General features: G+C 39.6%; 1 protein-coding gene across 20 annotated transcripts in view; it reads left to right on the forward strand.

Annotated features, from left to right (window-relative positions):
• The window catches only part of RBMS3 (RNA binding motif single stranded interacting protein 3), a 1,614,135-nt gene that overhangs the window by 1,461,505 nt on the left and 134,705 nt on the right, over positions 1–17,925 (forward strand). For all 20 annotated transcript variants that reach the window (XM_070072887.1, XM_070072888.1, XM_051858897.2 and 17 more), the window contains one exon: positions 2,760–2,866. In XM_070072887.1, the coding sequence (XP_069928988.1) occupies positions 2,760–2,866 (107 nt within the window). The remainder of the gene's footprint in view (positions 1–2,759; positions 2,867–17,925) is intronic.

The following is a 17,925-nucleotide window of genomic DNA, read 5'->3' on the forward strand; positions in this document are numbered from 1 at the left end:
TTCTGCTAGCATTATCCCTTCCATTCGATAAATTCCAAGGTTCTACGAAAAAGGCTGTTATATATGCATTTGTGTATGTGTTTGTGTGTGTACACAAATATAAATATATACCTAAATACCAATTCTCTTGTCTAAATAAAAGTACAGAATATATATATATATGAATATAAATATACACATATATAAAATACATATATTTAAGGAAATTGGAAAAACCCTGCCTTCTTGATATGTAATTATAAACATACAAATGTATCAGGAGAACAAACATTAGGTAGAGATTCCTTCTTTGCGCAGAGAATTTCCTGGATCTTTGCTCTAGAAGAGCCATTATTTAATATATTAATGTGGACTCTAGAGAATGGAAGCCCTAGGAAACCTGTGACTGTGGCCAAGGCCTGGTAAATTAACAATTTACCCTTTTCCTAACAGTAGAATACAACTCTGAGGATGCAATTGATGGACAAAATGATAATATCTGTAATAATAATTCAAAATACAGGCAAAACAACTGGAAAAGGGAATGATCACTGTAGGCAGTTGCAAGTGAACACACAGAATAGTACATGACCACATATTAGGCAGTGGGTACGGGAAGCGATGACTCAGGAGACGAGTCCAGTACTGGATTGGCCCCATGGTCGCTGCACGAGAGTCACTTTAGAAACATGGATCCTCCCATGAACACCTTTTGCAGTTCTCAGAGGGCAGCTGCAGGTTCTAATGATGACCACTCCATGAAATCAAGAGGGAAAATGAGGGTTATTTGATCACAAACACTGAGCTAACTCAGACAGCTACTAAGTGACTAAATGGGGGGTAGTGTATACATCATGGATACAGTAGACAAAGGGATAATTCCAGGAGCAGGATGGCTCAGGGTTTCATCAAGCTACTCAGAATAGCTCACAATTTAAAACTCTTACGTTTTTGACTTCTGAAATTTTCCATTTATGGTTGACCAAAGGAACTAAAATTCTGGAAAGCACTAGAATTCATGGGTGAGCAGTGACTGCTGTACAGAGCTGTGTGTTCTGTATGGGGCAGGAACCATATTTGATTATTCGTTTTTCTGGGTCAGTGGTGACCCTGTCTCTCAGAGCTGTTTCCTCTAGTGCTGATGAACAGAAATCTGCAGCTAAGAGTGAGCTGAAAGGATTGGGCAAAACATGACGACACTTACAGCCAAATGAATCTGAAAAATGTAGTTTTAGAGACATGTTTGTAGACACCTGATTGCCTTTATTCTTGTTCCACTAATGATTTTGGAAACAATTAGAATTCCATAGTAATTTTAACCTTTATCTGATGAGTCAATGCTAGCTGGCAATGTGAATAGAAAAGAATGCATGTTTGAAGGGAATGCATTAATAGTTTACTAAGACAATGACATGTATCAATTACTAAGTCTTACCAACATGAAGCAATAAATGTTTCTTTAGTTGACACACTGGTGGAGTCACGTTGACTGGCAACACCTGAGCTCATGGGTTTCTCTGTGGTGCACTGTGGGTCAGCTCTGCATCCCGGCAGGTGCTGCTGGTGACTGACCATTGATGACCTAATAACAGCCTTGGCGTTAAGGATGGCTCCCTGCTTCAGGAGCCTGGCCTGGGCGTGTTCAAATAGACAGCCCCAATGCTTACATCCATATCAAGCTTCTGCTTATATCCCATTCGCTAACATCTCCCTGGCTAAAGTCATTCCCATGGGGCCAGACTAAGAGCTGGGGAGTGAGCTCCACAAAATTACCTGGCAAGGGCAGGAATGCGTGGAGGGGCCAGGATTGAAGGCCATGACTACAACCAATTTTCAACAGAACACATTTTCTCAGGGGGAGATGGAAGAAGGATCTCCTTTCATCTTCAGACTGTAAACTTTGAATTGATATGTACTTTTTTCAAACGCACGCACTAACAAACCAACCCTCCCAGCCACCTCAATGTATTGACCAAGTTTGTTAGGCAAATAGAATTTTCCATTGGGGAAGGAATGTAGAGGCGCACATCAGTCCCCAGGGAATAAATAATTCTGCCCTGTTGGGTTTTCAGAAATTGCCATCTGGTAATATTTCAGTTGAAAGAAGAGTTCTGGTTACTTTTTCCTAGAAAATAAATTCACATAAAGACCATGACAATCAGTCTATGATTCATGAGTTACGACCATGCCTTTGACTATATTTTATCTTGTGGCTTCACTAAATATTCACTAACTTGTTCCCCCTCAGATGCTGATGAGATTTTACTGGAGTGGAAAGGGTTGGGTGAAGGATCAGCTTCTAGCCTTTTTGAAATGCAGAGGATGAATGAGAAAACAAAGCTAATTTTGGTTGCAATTAGCCAAATATCTCCCTCTTTAGGACAGAGCTCCGTCTCTTTCCAAAAGCAAATCCTGTGTTTCCTACAGGGAAAGCACAGTTGCCAGAGGGAGAAATATTTAGCCCCACACAAATAGCAATCAGGAATATGTCTGTAACACGACTAGCAGGGCGGATGCTTGCCTCTTTACTTCTAAGGCGAGTTCACATTCTGCCTTGACTGATTATTTTTCAGCAATATTTATTATCTTCTTTTAAGGTCTGCCAGTACCGTTTTGAAGCCCAGTTAGAACAGCAGCCAAGACTGAAAGGGGCCAAATATCTCTCCAGAACCAAAATGTTACTTCAAAAGATATTCATTACAAAGCACTACTGCGACTCAAATGATCACTTATTTTGAAGGGGAATTTGCTAATGTAAAATTGGTTTCTTGTCTTTCCAGCCCCCAGTGAGCCTTTACTGTGCAAATTCGCAGATGGAGGACAAAAGAAGCGCCAGAATCAAGGCAAATATACCCAGAATGGGAGGCCTTGGCCCAGGGAAGGGGAGGTGAGTCCTGGCTGACAGCTTGTGCTTAGAGACTTGTCATTGCTCAGAAGAGCGGAGAGACACACATCCCCATGGAAAACCAAATGGCCTTGAAAGGGCCCAATGAGCAGGCCTGTATTGTGTTCAGGATGAAAGAACTGGAAGAGGAGTATAGGACTTCAACATTGGCCTCATTTCTGCACGCACTAAGTCTTCTGTCTTTAACCACAATTGAACCCAAAAAGAAGTCACTGAAAGACATAACCGTAAAGAACTGATTTGTAATTGTATAAGAATTATAAAATAAAGATATGAGTTAGAAAATATTTTCAGTGAAATAAATATGGATAGAAGAATGTTTGTATTTTAAAAAAAGCAAGGAAATATTGAGATTTATTTCATCCTGTTTCCAATAAGCTACTTGCAAATATGCATGTTTACGCATATGCCCATATGTTCAGTATGTGCTGTTGGTCTCCTGTTGACTATATATATATATATATATATAAAATATATAATAGGACATTGCCTGTTGGTGAGTAATGAGGAAGAAAATTGATATATACAATGAAAATAAAAGGCATTTTGCCTCCTAATACACATTGGTAGAAAGGCCAGCTTATGGACCCAAGCCACTGGGGACTGGATTTCCTTGAATTGCTTTTCCGGTAAGACAGGGAAAGCATCTCTGGTCCTCTATAAGGACTTTTTATTTGTGAAAAGGAATGGAGTTGTTTGTATGACTAAAATAAATGTCATTTTGTGCCCATGCCCTAATTTCAATAGAAGAGCTTTCTTCTTAAGATTTAGTTATTTATTTGAAAAGTCAGAGTTACACAGAGAGAGGAGAGGCAGAGAGAGACAGAGAGAGGTCTTCCATCCACTGGTTCACTCCCCCAGCTGGCTGCACTGGCCGGAACTGCACCTATTTGAAGCCAGGAGCCAGGAGATTCTTCCAGGTCACCCAGGCGGGTGTAGGGACCCAAGGAGGTGGGCCTTCTTCTATTGCTTTCCCAGGCCGAAGCAGAGAATGGGATTGGAAGAGGGGCAGCTGGGACTAGAACCTGTGCCTATATAGGATGCTGGCAACATAGGTGGAGGATTAACCTACTGCACTGCAGCACTGGCCCAACATTTTATATTTTTAATACGGAGAGAGCAGTTGTAAGAAAGATAGGGTGTCAGTATTGTTCTCAGCAAAACCTTAGCCATTTTACAGTTTCTGAGATTGTCTGTTTTTAGTATTCCCAAGCAGGTCTCAAATCTCCCAGCTTAAGTATATAGTTACATTCAAGTAGTGTATAATCTACAACTCATTATAGTAAGATGTGAAAAACACAATCATCGCTGAGAATCGGAAGCTAATAAAAAAGGCAAGAATTGCAATATTTTCAAATTTAGAAAGGCAGTTTATATTATGTTCTGATAAAGAAATGGGGGCATTGATCCATGTGTCTTTTGTGTGCAAATTACTGCATATGCAAGTAACCTCATTGCCTCCAGAAAATAGCTGGTGCCTCATTGCGTTCATCACATGCAACTTATACCAAACATCCACAGTCTAGAAAAACTCCTTTGACTTTTGGAAATTGGTTTGGATACAATATCTACTGAATAGAGAGAACTTCAGATCACAGACCATAACCCAATGTCCTGAGACACAACTACGTAACCTAGCAAGGACTGAACATTTAGTTCCTGTCTCCCTAAGAATCTGTAATACTACTATCAAACAATAAATGGCAATTATAGCAGGACACTTCACTTGAGTCTGCATTTCTTGGAAACCGAAATAATAAACAGAAAATAAATCCAGAGTTACACTGCCATTTTGCTATTGTATATAAAAAAATGTAAGGCTTTTGGTTCAATGAAAGAGAAACACCATAGGTACTATGGCATGAAATGATAGTGGAATTAACTGTAGGACCCAGAGCACCATATCATAGAGAAGTACTTTTTTTTTTCTTAAAATTTTTATTGATTTGTTTTCATTTGATTTGAAAGGCAGGAAGACAGAGACAGACAGAGATCTTTTGTTTGCTGGTTGACTCCTCAAATCCTAGCAACTGCCTGGACTGGGACAGGCAAAAGCCAGGAGTCTGAAACTCAGTTTAGGGATCCTGAATGGGTGGCGGGGACGTAAGTGCTTGAGCTGTGTGCTCCTGCCTCCAAGGTGTGCATTAGCAAGAAGCAGGAATCCTATGTGAGCTGGGACTGCAACCCACATGCTCCCAGTTGGCCCAAGCAGTGTTTTAACCACCACTCAAATATATGACCACAGACATAGTTATTAGAGGTTTGTTTCTCATCTTTGTAAGTTAAGAGCTATATAGATTTTCCTATTGAACTATCAGAACCAAGAGGCCATACCAAAGTTATCTGTGACCAAAAAAAAAAAAATAAATAAATAAATAAAAATAAATTCTGCATGTGTAGACATTCACAAGGAAAGAGATAAGGAAAAGAAATATCATACTTTAGAAATAGGCTTATGAAATATTTTGGTTGGAGAATCAGCCTGTTAGTTTTTTACATCTTGATTGTGGTCTTTGAAATAGACACAACTAAAATGTTGGGTAATTTTTGTGAACCCACATTCTATCTGTTTTGTTTCTATTTCCCCTTACATTTAACTTGCTAGAATAATTCAAAGTATATGTGCATGACTGATGAAGTATAAAATAATCCAAATTAATTCCATACAAACCATTTTTAATTAATTTTATATATAACTAAATTCTAATTACTGCATTTTATTGATTTTAAGACACATGTTTTGCACTGATGTTTTTCCTCACTTCAATACTTCTGAAATTGGTTCTCCTCATGTAATGAATGATATCTTACAATACAATTTGTGTTTGCTCCTGTTAGTCACCTGGGAGTAAAAGCTACATTCTCTCCTTAAGGTCTTTGACCACGCTGATTGCATGAATAAAGGCGCTAATCAAAGCAAGAACACTGGGTCAGCTCCTCAGAGAGAATTTGTCTCTCTTTTTAATCCAGTGTCATGACTGACACATGCAACTTTCCTTGAACTCCATTTCTGATGGGCGATTTTGTTTCTCTTTTACCTTGACACTGGAGTTGGAATCTCAGTGTTGTAAGGAGATCCTTTGGGATGTTTGACTTCAGATATAAAACACTGATTTATTTTTCAATCACTGTTGTCTTAAGTTTAAGATATTAATTTAAATTCTGCTGCTTCAGGATTTGAAAAAGCAGTATCCAGGCTAATACTGCCTATTCCTCTGTCTTGAAAGTCAAGTAAAAAATGATAATGTGAAAAGGATTTCTGATGAAATGCTTAAATACAAAACTTGTAAATGGCAAACGTATTAGGAATACCATAAATATGATACTTGATAGACTAATTAAATTTTGAGTTTTAATTTAGAGCTGTTTTCTTCTGGTTGGCAATTTGATAATAATTTTATTGACATAGTTTGGAATGCATTTCTTTATGAAAAATCTAATACTGAGATTTAGTGAAAACTAACAAACTTTTAAAATATAAATATAAGCTACTGACCATGTTTCCACATGAATGAAAACACAGGACTAGTGTAAAGTTAGTAACTGATCTTTCAGGGGACAACTGGAATGCTGAGTAGGTGTTGGGACTGTTAGGTCCTATTCCTCTTGTGTCCTACAATTCTTACTGTTCAAATTCTCAAACCATGTAGCCTCTGGATCCCTTTATTCTTTTAAAATTATTATTTATTATAATTTTAAAAAATTGAATGAAACTAGCATGTTTACAAACATGTTATATTTTTATTATAATATAATATTTTTGAAAGAGATTTTTCTTGGAGAAGAGTGGCACTGTTTTGCAGTTTTAAAACTCACTCTGCACCGGCACCACAGCTCACTAGGCTAATCCTCTGCCTTGCGGCGCCAGCACACCGGGTTCTAGTCCCGGTCGGGGTGCTGGATTCTGTCCTGGTTGCCCCTCTTCCAGTCCAGCTCTCTGCTGTGGTCTAGGAGTGCAGTGGAGGATGGCCCAAGTGCTTGGGCCCTGCACCCCATGGGAGACCAGGATAAGTACCTGGCTCCTGCCATCAGATCAGCGCGGTGCGCCGGCCGCAGCGTGCCGGCCGCGGCAGCCACTGGAGGGTGAACCAACAGCAAAAGAAGACCTTTCTCTCTGTCTCTCTCTCTTACTGTCCACTTTGCCTGTCAAAATGAAAAAAAAAAAAAAAAAAAAAAAACAAACCTCACTCTGATGTCCATCTGAGTAAAAGATGAGAAGATTTGCACATCTCCTTCAACACTCAACCTGTTGCTCCATGCTATTTTGTTTTAATCATAAGCATAAACTCTAACTCCATCCAGATAGGAGGTTGAATAGGGAGAACTGGATAGATTCTCCTAAGGACATTAGCAACGCTCAAGTGTCCTTTGGCTACACTTTGAGAACCACTATCCTAGAGAAACTAAGCCACGGACAAGCTTGATATTCAGATTTCATACAGTAGAAGAGCCTAGCAGCTTGTTAAACACTGAAAGAATTTTGTGTCACTTTATAAATAACCATGACCCTAGTGCATCTGTGCTATCCCGCTTCCTTTCCCACTGTGGTGTCTCCTCCAGGACTTGCCGTGGTCTGACTTCAGCACTTACATCTCTCTGGACAATGCCTGTGCCACACTGGTGGTGAAAGTTTCCCACGTGATCTGCAGCTCAGGAGTAGCCTGACTTTATCACAGCTATGACCTCACTCCCCTACCCCCATGATACTATAGTGCCAGATGATCTATTACCCGTGAGGCTGTGTTTTCAGTTATGCAAGCAAAATGCTGCCCAAATTGACCTTGTTTGTACTTCTCTTCAGTCACTTGAGCTGGGACCAAGAATGTTCCTAACCAGTTACAAATGGATATTGGACACATAAAGGACTCTTATTGCTCCTTTCTCTGTGTTCCCAAAATGATATATTTCCAATAACTACCAAGAAACCACCAAAGTTGTCTCTATATGCCTCAAATAATAAGAACAGCTGATCAAAAAGCAAATAGCTACATAAATTTCCCAGATAACCAACTCAAAAATCTGATTGATGGCATTTTAGTGCCTCCGTAAAAGTAATTGCAAACTAAGTTACACATTCATTCAGTCAGTCAGTCCCTGCCTCCACTGCAACAGTACACGCAGACACACACTCTAATTTGCAGTATATTTCCTTTATATATATATATATATATATCCTATATATTAACAGCCTTTCCTCAACTGTGTTGTAAAGGTGGGTGAATCAAATCAAAAGATAAATTTCCACTATGATTACGAGAGTTACTCAAAATTTTGAAATTGCTTTATGTTGATTGTAGTTGTGACTGGTCTGTGAATTTTATTAAGAAATTTGAAGTATAAGAAAATGCCAAGGTTCAAATTATGGACTATAGTGCCAATTCATCAAAATTTTTGTGGGTATTTTATTCTTCAATAGTATAATCATCAGGAACACAGCAGTTCCCATTGGCTTCAAAACTCTGAGCAAGCTTTCATACGATATTCCCAAGCACTATGTTGATTGAGACAGTAAATGTCATTGATAACAATTGTTTTGGGAATTCAACTTCCAAGAAACAATATTTTGGCCATGAACACATAGAAGAGATATGGCAAATGGACAAATTACTCATATGTTTAACTTTAAAATGCCAAGATTTCATTATAAAAACAACAAAATGGCATTTTTGTTTGTATCTTATTTACAGTTCTCTGCTCCCGCTGATTTAAAAGCAATGAACAATAATGAATATCTTTTTATTTCTATCCAATGCTCTAACTATATTAACTATGATATTGTGGGAACATGTAACAAGATATCTTTGCAGTCTTCATATGAAAATGAACTGAAGATAATAATATAATATTGCTAATGATCAATACTAAGGTTCCCAAGAATAGGTTACAGGGTATCTTGAAAAGAAAAATCAAATAAGATTTTTATGCATTCGAAGACTATATATTAAGGTTTGGAATTCCTTAACTGTTACCAATTAAAAAACAAGCTTTAGGTGAGGCAAGATTCTTGAAAATATTTCTAAATGCCTTTTCATTTGCCCAAGAGAAAGGCCTCTGGGTATAGAATCTATCTATCTATCTATCTATCTATCTATCTATCTATTGATCTAGCACAATAGCAACAGTGACATCCATGAGTGCTGTGCTATGAGCTTCTCTGATTGTGTTAGTATGAAAAATCTATTGAAGGGATATAACATACTGACATTGTATACTTTATTTTCCTTAAATTAGCAGTTGCCATTAATGTACTCACAAAATCCACTATTAATGAGCTGACAGTTCAGGTTATCAATTTTATTATAGTCAACTTAAGCTAAGTGATTTCTTATTGCCATTAGGTTATAACCTCTTGTTATAGCCCAGAGAATATGTTGTCAATTTTCAGACGTGAAGTCATCTTGTTTTCAGTGATAGTTGAAAATTTCCCCATAAGCTGTAAAGTTATAGAACTCTTATCTACTCAGAGCTGCTAATAAAAATTCTTCATAGTGCCAGAACATGAAGTGAGGCATGCAAGTTCAAGTGGACAGGATTTCCTGTGCCGAGCACAGGCAGCGCTAACAAACACGGTTCCAAACCCAGCCTCTTCCCCATTGTGCCTCAAGGCATTTAGAGTAATTCTTCATTCTGAATAAACCAATTTAGGATTGAGAAAAAGAGGTCCTTTTAGACTTAATAGGCAACTAGTGTGCCAATAACACAGGAGTTACATCTCACAGTCCATATTCTAGATGAGCAAACGTTTTCTTAGATGGCTATATTCAGTTTTTCTTTTGTGTTTGCTTTTACTTGTTTTTTGAATGAACGTGAAAACAGATTTGGCATCACAATTATGATTTCCAACTCTGTCGTTATCACACCATCCTCTGTTGTTATCATCAAGCATTCTCCCCTTCAATGGCGGAAGCTGCGCGCCATGTGCTGAGAGTACACTGAGGTGTAAGGAGTGACCCCTTGCCCTGAAGGTGTAATAGAAATACACATTCACAGGGCCACTGTTTTGATGCAGAGGCCCAAGTGCCACTTGTCATGCCAGCGCCCATTTCAGACTGCTGGTTTGAGTCATGGCTGCTCCATTTCTGATCCAGCTCCCTTTTAATGCACTGGGAAAGGAGTAGTTGATGGCAAAGTACTTGGGCCCCTTGGGGCCAGCGCTGTGTTGTAGCAGGCAGGGCCTCCTCCTGTGGCACCGGCATCCCATACAAGTGCCGGTTTGAATCCTAGCTGCTCCACTTCTGATCCAACTCCCTGCTAATGTACCTGGGAAAACAGCAAAAGATGGCCCAAGTCCTGGGGCCCTTGCACCCATGTGGGAGACCCGGAAGAATCTCCTGGCTCCTGGCTTCAGATCCGCTTAGCTCCGGCCATTGCAGTCATTTGGGGAATCAACCAGCAGATGGAAGACTTGTCTCTCTCTGCCTCTACCTCTCGCTGCAACTCATATTTCAAATAAAAAAATAAATCTTTAAAAAAAAAAAAGATATGGGCCGGCACTGTGGCTTATTTGATTAATCCTCCGTCTGCAGCGCCGGCATTCCATATGGGCACCAGGTTCTAGTCCCGGTTGCTCCTCTTCCAGTCCAGCTCTCTGCTGTGGCCCAGAAAGGCAGTGGAAGATGGCCCAAGTGCTTGGGCCCCTGCTCTCCCATGGGAGACCAGGAAGAAGCTCCTGGCTCCTGGCTTCAGATCAGCGTAGTTCCGGCTATAGTGGCCATTTGGGGGGGTGAACCAACGGAAGGAAGACCTCTCTCTCTCTCTCTCTCTCTCTCTCTCTCTCACTAACTCATCTGTCAAAAAAAGAGATACTTGGGCCTCTGACACCCTTGGGAGAGACCAGGACGGAGTTCTTGGCGCCTGGCTTTGGCCTGGCCCAGCCTTGGCTGTTGTGACCATCTGAGATGTGAACCAACAGGTGGAAGATACCTGTCTCTCTCTCACTCTTTCACAGAAATCTTAAATATACATCACATTATGTTTCTTATTTGATTTCTTACTTTCTCAGTGTATGACTACTTTTTTCAGCCTTTCACTTGGAAGAGATTTTTTAAAAGAGATAATACTGAATAACAATCTTAAACAGAAAACAGTCAGTCAATAAGGACCCTTGAGTGTCTGCTGCATAGCGTGGGACATGGTGCTAGGGACATGATATAAACACACACAGAAATGTCCTCCTCCCCTGGAGCCCTAAACAGCTGTTTACAGAGTAGGAGATGAAAAGTGGAAGGAATATAATTTAGTGTTCTCGAAATCAAATCATTGACTCCAGCTAGCTTCATACTATACAACAGTAAAAGAAAAGCAAAGCCAAAGTAGTAAAGAGAATAACAACAAAAACCAAAGTCACAAGAACATCTATTCCCATGTGTCTTGTTGCTAAATATTAACTGGTTTTTGTTTGTTTTCCAGAATGGGTAACTGAAAAATTGATTGATGTACATTTGTGCAGCAGAGATGCTGCCCGCATTTGGGAAGGTCCAGCTTGCCAGCGGAGAAGTGTTTACACCCTTGGGTGCTGAGTGGCACAGGGAGAAAAATGTTTCCTGAAGCAACTTGGGCTTTGAAGTGTGCATATTTAATGAACCTTAAGACCTTTGATGCACCCATTGAGAATAATAATTTTGAATTTTAAGGAATAGGGTGTGTCACTATTTGGGATTTGCCTGATACTGTGTCTTTTTTTTTTTCCACACAATTTTTCAGGCACTCTACATTAGGTTAAAGGGGAAACTATATTTTTAAAAGGTTTATTTATTTGAAAGAGTTACAGAGAGAAAGGAAGACATGCACACACACACACACACACACACACACACATAGAGAAAGAGGGGGGGAAGAGGGAGAGAGGGAGAAAGGGAAAGAGGGAGAGAGATAGAGAGGGGGAGAGAGAGAGAGAGAGAGAATCTTTTATTGGCTGGTTAACTCCCCAAATGACCACCGTGGTGGCTGGGGCTGGGCCAGACCAAAGCCAGGAGCCAGGAGCTTCTTCCAGGTATCCTAGGTGGGTGGCAGGGGCCAAAGTAATTGAGCCATCTCCAGCTGCTTTTCTCAGGCCATTAGCAGGGAGCTTGCTCAGAAGTGGCAGAACTGAGAAAAGAACTGCCACACTGGTGAGATGCCAGCATCACAGGCATTGGCTTTACCAGCTATACCAAAACTCTGGACCCATACTCTAGAATTTCAATCACAAATCTACACCCTCTAAGCTGATTGACAACTCTGGGCATGTTCTTCAGAGTCCTTTGTTTTTCTCACCAGTAGAATGAAAATGGTTAAAAGTGTATTCAGGGATCATATGGCTTCATTGAGGTGGAAGGGTTAAAGCCCTGAGTGATGTAAGTGCCTGGCCAACTATAATTGCCCAAGCAGTAGCTGTTGTTATAACTACCATGAAACCATCAACACTCTTGGGGTTTTTGAGCTTGAAAGCCAGCGTTAGTTACCCTGTGTCCCTGTCACTAGGATGCTTTAACACTTTCATTTCCAAGTTTATGGCATGTCATTTTACAAACAGGAGTTGTTTTTAAGGGTACAACATTGATTTAAAAAAAAAAGTTTCTCAACATTGTAATCTTCCAGCTGCATTTTTTACTTATGCCATAAAGCACATGCAAAAAATAAGTCAATGTTGACATATTTTAACTTTGAGCCACATAATATTCATGTTTTTGTAATATCACATTCCAAACCATAATGCACCCTTTAACACTGAGACATTAGGTGGTTTTCAATTTTGTAGTCAATTTCTCTCGAAAGTCATATTATCATAAATGCCAAGAACTGGATGAGGAAGGAAGGTTTTGATGGAAAAGATGAAAGAAGGAAAAAAAAGTGAAGGAAGGAAAAATAGGAAGTATTGCAAAAAAAAAAAAAAAAAAAACTCAAGCAAAATCTTGAGCTACTGTTGAGAACTGATAAATTACCTGGTTAGTGTCCTTAAAGCAAAAGAAGTATTACTAATGTACTCATTCTGGCAAATACTAAAGACGAATATTTGACTTCCAAAGTGCTTAGGCAACCTTGATTTCTATGAGGAGGACTCCTCATACTCAAGGACTTTCCCCTGTCCTCCAAAGCAATTATCTTCGTCAGGAGTATCTTATTGCCATAATTCATAGTGTATTATATTCAACAAAGAAATGAAAAATAGGGATTTTCTTGCCTGTACAATTGTCTCCCAGTGCTGAATGCAAATATTTGTTGGACTGCCTTGTCCTGATCTACCTATAAGAGGTGATATTACCAAATTCTTCTGTGTAGCTTTCAGTGTCCTTACAAACAGAGCTATTAATGTCATAGGTCAAATTTTCTTTTGTGTGCAAAAGACAGACTCATGAAATAATGGGTTTGCAAAAAGGTACAGTTGCTCTTCATTATTCACAGGTTCACACTGGCAGATTTTCCCATTCACAACAGTTTATCTGTAAACCCAGAATCAATACATGTGGTGCCCTCTGTCTTGTGCAGACATGCAGAGTAGGGAAAGATCTGCACTCCTGATGGGCACACTCTCAACTGACCTTGAAAAGGTTTCAGCTCTCTGATTGTGAACAAGTAACCTTTTCACAGTTTACACAGAGCTATAATTTTCATTTATTTTGTGCTTTTTATTGGTTATTTCCCTGTTTTTAAGGCCCCAAAATGTCAGGCTGAAGTGCTGTGTAATGTTCCTAAGTAGAAGTCTGAGAAATCATAGGAAAAAGTGGAGATAACCTTTCCGTCACAGTTTATAATGCTATTGGCCATAATTTCAATGTGAATGTGTCAATGATAGATGTTAAGTAGATGTTTCTAGATTTATAGGCAAAACAAGTCTATGTATTGACAAGTTGGTGAAAGTCTTGTGGCCAGAGGCAACCCTGTATTAACTGGTTCAGTGTTGAGCTGCTTTACTGTTCATGAGGACTCTGAAAAACAAAACTATTAGGAATAACAAGAATCAACTAAATCTTTTATGATTCTTGTTACTGAGTAGGATCCAGTCTATTGATTAAGCTTATAATTGGAATATGTATTGAAAGTTATCAGTGAATTAGTTGCCACTAATTCAGGAATTGTGTTAACCAATTATCAGTTGTTATGCTTTTGAAAATGATATTTCTTACTGCATTCGACTGACAACAGCACAACTTTCTAAGGATTTCATGGAGAACCCTGGTTCTATTCTCATTAATTTAATGAATCAATGAGTGATCAATTGGCTTGTAATCATTTCACAAAGACCATGAAACATTTCACCCAGTGTAAATCCTCTCATGCCTTCTTTTGAAAAAAATAGTCCTTAACCTAACACACAGAAGCAATGTTACCGTCATTTATAGTCATCTAGTTTAACCACTTCACCTGTCTGCATGGAGGGAGAGGACTGGCGACCCACTTTGGGAACCAAAATAGGTCCCATTGGGAGGGCAAATACTGATGTTAAAGGGTACACACATGACTTTGAAAGTGATAGCAAATGTGTCACAAGCACGCTACATAACATATGGAGGGAAAGTCATATCCCTGTTTGTAGGGAATGCTCTCAATAGACTATGTTGAGTTTCTTGAAAGCATTTGGCCGTCACTAGCTGTTACCAACACTGCTGTAAAGCACATTTTTAGCAGTAAGGAAAGCAAGACACTTTCAAAAAAATATTACTCTGAAAGCTGCACCCAATTCATTAATTATTTGATCAGCCACTACTCAACATCCTTCTGATCAATTATGGGAATGGAAATTGACCTCTAGGAATATACCATTTATGTTGTATTTGAAGCCATATTGGCTAGAATTTAATTTTACAACATTGCACCACTAGAAAATTTATGCTTAACAGATATAGAATTGAAGTACTATCCCAATGAACCACTAGAGACAAAAATGCTTTGAGGAGAAACTGAAACATGATTCATATGAAATAATATGTGTACAGAATTATTTGGGAAACTTAGTAATATCATCTAAGCTCAAGATTTCTTTGACCATTTAGGAGCAATCACCTATTTGGTTCAAAACTATTTCTTTTGTTTCGATTATAGAGCTTGATAATTAGATGCCTGATTCTTAAACAAGATCTCGGAAGATAATTAAGATGTATCTACCAACATTGTGAGGTTCTACAAATACTCTTTTTATTTCTGAGCCAAAGCAGAGCGTTTACATGTGAGGGTATTCCAAGCAGTTCATGGAAAATGGAAGTAGATGTTACATTTATTTTTATGCAAAATCATTTTCAAATTGATGTACTTTTTCACAATATCCCTTTTCCATGAACTTTAAAAAATCCTCTTATGTTGCCCTTGAGAACAGATATTGCCTCTTATGAAGTGAGTAAGTACTGGCAAGTTGGGTTTTTAGCTAGCTTTCCAGCTCTGGTTTTATTTATTTCATATATTTGCCTGTAATTTAGAGAGCAGTTTCAAGGTAAATGAATAGCCTTTCTAATCTGTCAAAGAAACCTTCCCATTGGCATAAAGACTTGAATTCTCAATAACTCAGCATGAAAACTTTCTTAGTCATTTATGTGTGCTATTTCAAAGCTCTAGGTCCAATATTTACTAACATATGGTTGCTAAGGATAAATCTTACAAATCCTGTGGTAGTGTAATTTTGGATATAACATAATTGATGATGAACTCCCGTCCTCTGCCTAGACCGTGTTCTGAAGCGAAAGGATGAGACGGCATTCTTATATTCATAGGACAGGGGTGTGAGTGAGGAAACTGGGGAGGGCCTTCAGGCTGGAAAGATTATCGCAAGCCATGACAGTGGGAAAGACTGAAAATGTGTCTGCTTGTCCTCTGTATTCTCCTGGCTAAGTCTCCACTGGTCAAGCAAGTAAATGGAATATTACCCAGGTGGGAGATTTCTGGAGCTGTTGGCACTGTGTTCCAACCTGCTATCACACTCAGAATTGACCCCATCAGTGTGTAAGTGATAGTTTACAACGTCCAGGCAGCATCAGCCTATAAAAGAGACCTGGAGGAAGCCACATTTCTGAAACTTTCCTCTACAGGCTCACCCTAGAAGCGACCTCAGCATTTTCTGTTTTTATCCTACTTAAACATGCTCTGGTGGCATCTAAAAGGATACATCATTGACTGTAACACACCATTCATTGAAGATGAAACAGTATTTTAAGTGCCACTAAAAACAGAGAAAAGGAACTTGGCAAACTGGCAATGCCATCAATTATCATGTGGTATCCAGTTTCACAGATTTTTAAAATGTGAAGGAAGGATACAAAATTGTGTCTTGGAATCTATGAAATTCACTCATTTAGACTGAGATAAAACAGATGCATCTACATAAAATATAATTACATTATCTTGATATCTTTTTTATAATTGCAAATCAAGGATTAATTTAACTATGGGTTTGATGGCATACTCAGTCTAGAACTTTTTTTTTTTTTATTTAAAAGTCAGTTACAGAGAAAGCAGAGAGACAGAGGGAGATCTTCCATCCACTGGTACACCCCTCAGATGGCCTCAGCGGTGGGGCTGGGACGGGTTGACGCCAGGAGCCAGGAGCCTCCTCCAAGTCTCCCACGCCTGTGCAGTGGCTGAAGCAGTTGAGTCGTCCTGTGCTGCTTTCCCAGGCCATAGCAGGGAACGCGAAAGGAAGTGCAGCAGCTGGGATGCCAACCAGTGCCCATATGGGATGCCAGTGTTGCAGGTGGTGGCTCCGCCTGCTCTGCCACAACTTCAGCCCCCAGAACTTTTTTACTAAGATTTTTTTTACATTCAACCTGCCATAGCATAAAATACTACTCTATTTCTCTTCTGCTTCCTTTTTAGTCAAGCTTTTCTCTGTGCAGCCAAAGGCTTTCTCAGCCTTCCAGTCTTAATTCTGTTGGCCTCTTTTTATCTTGCCCTTCTCTGCTGCTATATAAGGGAGAAATTTTGTCTTACAAGGGCGGAATTTAGCAAGAGCCAGAAAGGAGGGCTACTGCGATGACATAGTGCATAAGCAGCCACGTTATTTCTCCCCTTGATGCTCTTTTCCCAAACACAGAGAAGTTAATTGTCTCTTTTTTCCCTGGTTATTTTGCTACTTTTAAAAAGTGATAAATCTCTTGCATTCTACATCTCATTTGCTTGATTCCTAAAAAGCCTCTTGAAAATGTCAAGATGACTTTTAACAGTCCTTTGCTTCTCCCAACTCTGGGTGTTCATTCTGAGAAGAAAGACCTGCGGGTTTCTCAGCTGCCCTGATCCTTCCTAGGCCCCTTTCTGTGGTCTAATGCAGGCACCGTGGCTCTCTGACTGCATTGGAGAGGTCTCCTGGCATCCCGATTGTCATCTTCCTCTCCACTCCCAATCTCTGTAGACAGTCAAGGGCTAAAACATTTTCCCTCGAAGTTTCCCTGACTGCAGCTATAGTTTTCCAAAGAGAAATTGCACTATTTTCAGAAGGAAAAATTAAAAACACACTCAGATTCCATTTTGAAATACAAATTTAACTAAAGTCTAAAATAAGAATTTTCTGTAAGTCATTTATTAATTCATTTAACACACATTGACTGAGCATGTGTGACACTCCAAGCACTGGACTAGGAGGAGGAAATCCTATGATGGACATGGCCAAGAACTATTGGGAGACACACATGGCAAACCATGGTCCCGTCTTGGGTCATGTTGGGGAGAGTAAAGGCAGCACACACGCTACCTGAGGGAGGGAAAGAAAGACAGAGTAGGGCTTTATGAGGCTATGGCATCTAGTCAGGCTGGCAGAATATAATTTCAGTTTTCCCAAGGCCAAAACCCTGCAGTTGCCAAAGCCCAGAGGGCACTGCTGCAGGGCGTGGTGAGTGTATGGCTGGGTCTGATGAAGGGGGGATGCAGAGCTGCACAGGGACGTTGTAGACATCAGTAGGTTCAAAGGACTAGGTCTCGAAGAGTTGTATCTTGCAGGATACTACTGAGAGGGAGTATCACAGTGTCTTCGGTTGCATCTTCCATGTGCAAGCCTCACAACACATTGTATGGCTGGTGGGTTGGAAGGAGACTTTTGAGAAAAGACAGGAGAGGATATTGTACCAAAAGGTGTTAGTAAA

Source organism: Oryctolagus cuniculus, chromosome 4, assembly GCF_964237555.1.
Source record: "Oryctolagus cuniculus chromosome 4, mOryCun1.1, whole genome shotgun sequence".
NCBI lineage: Eukaryota > Metazoa > Chordata > Mammalia > Lagomorpha > Leporidae > Oryctolagus > Oryctolagus cuniculus.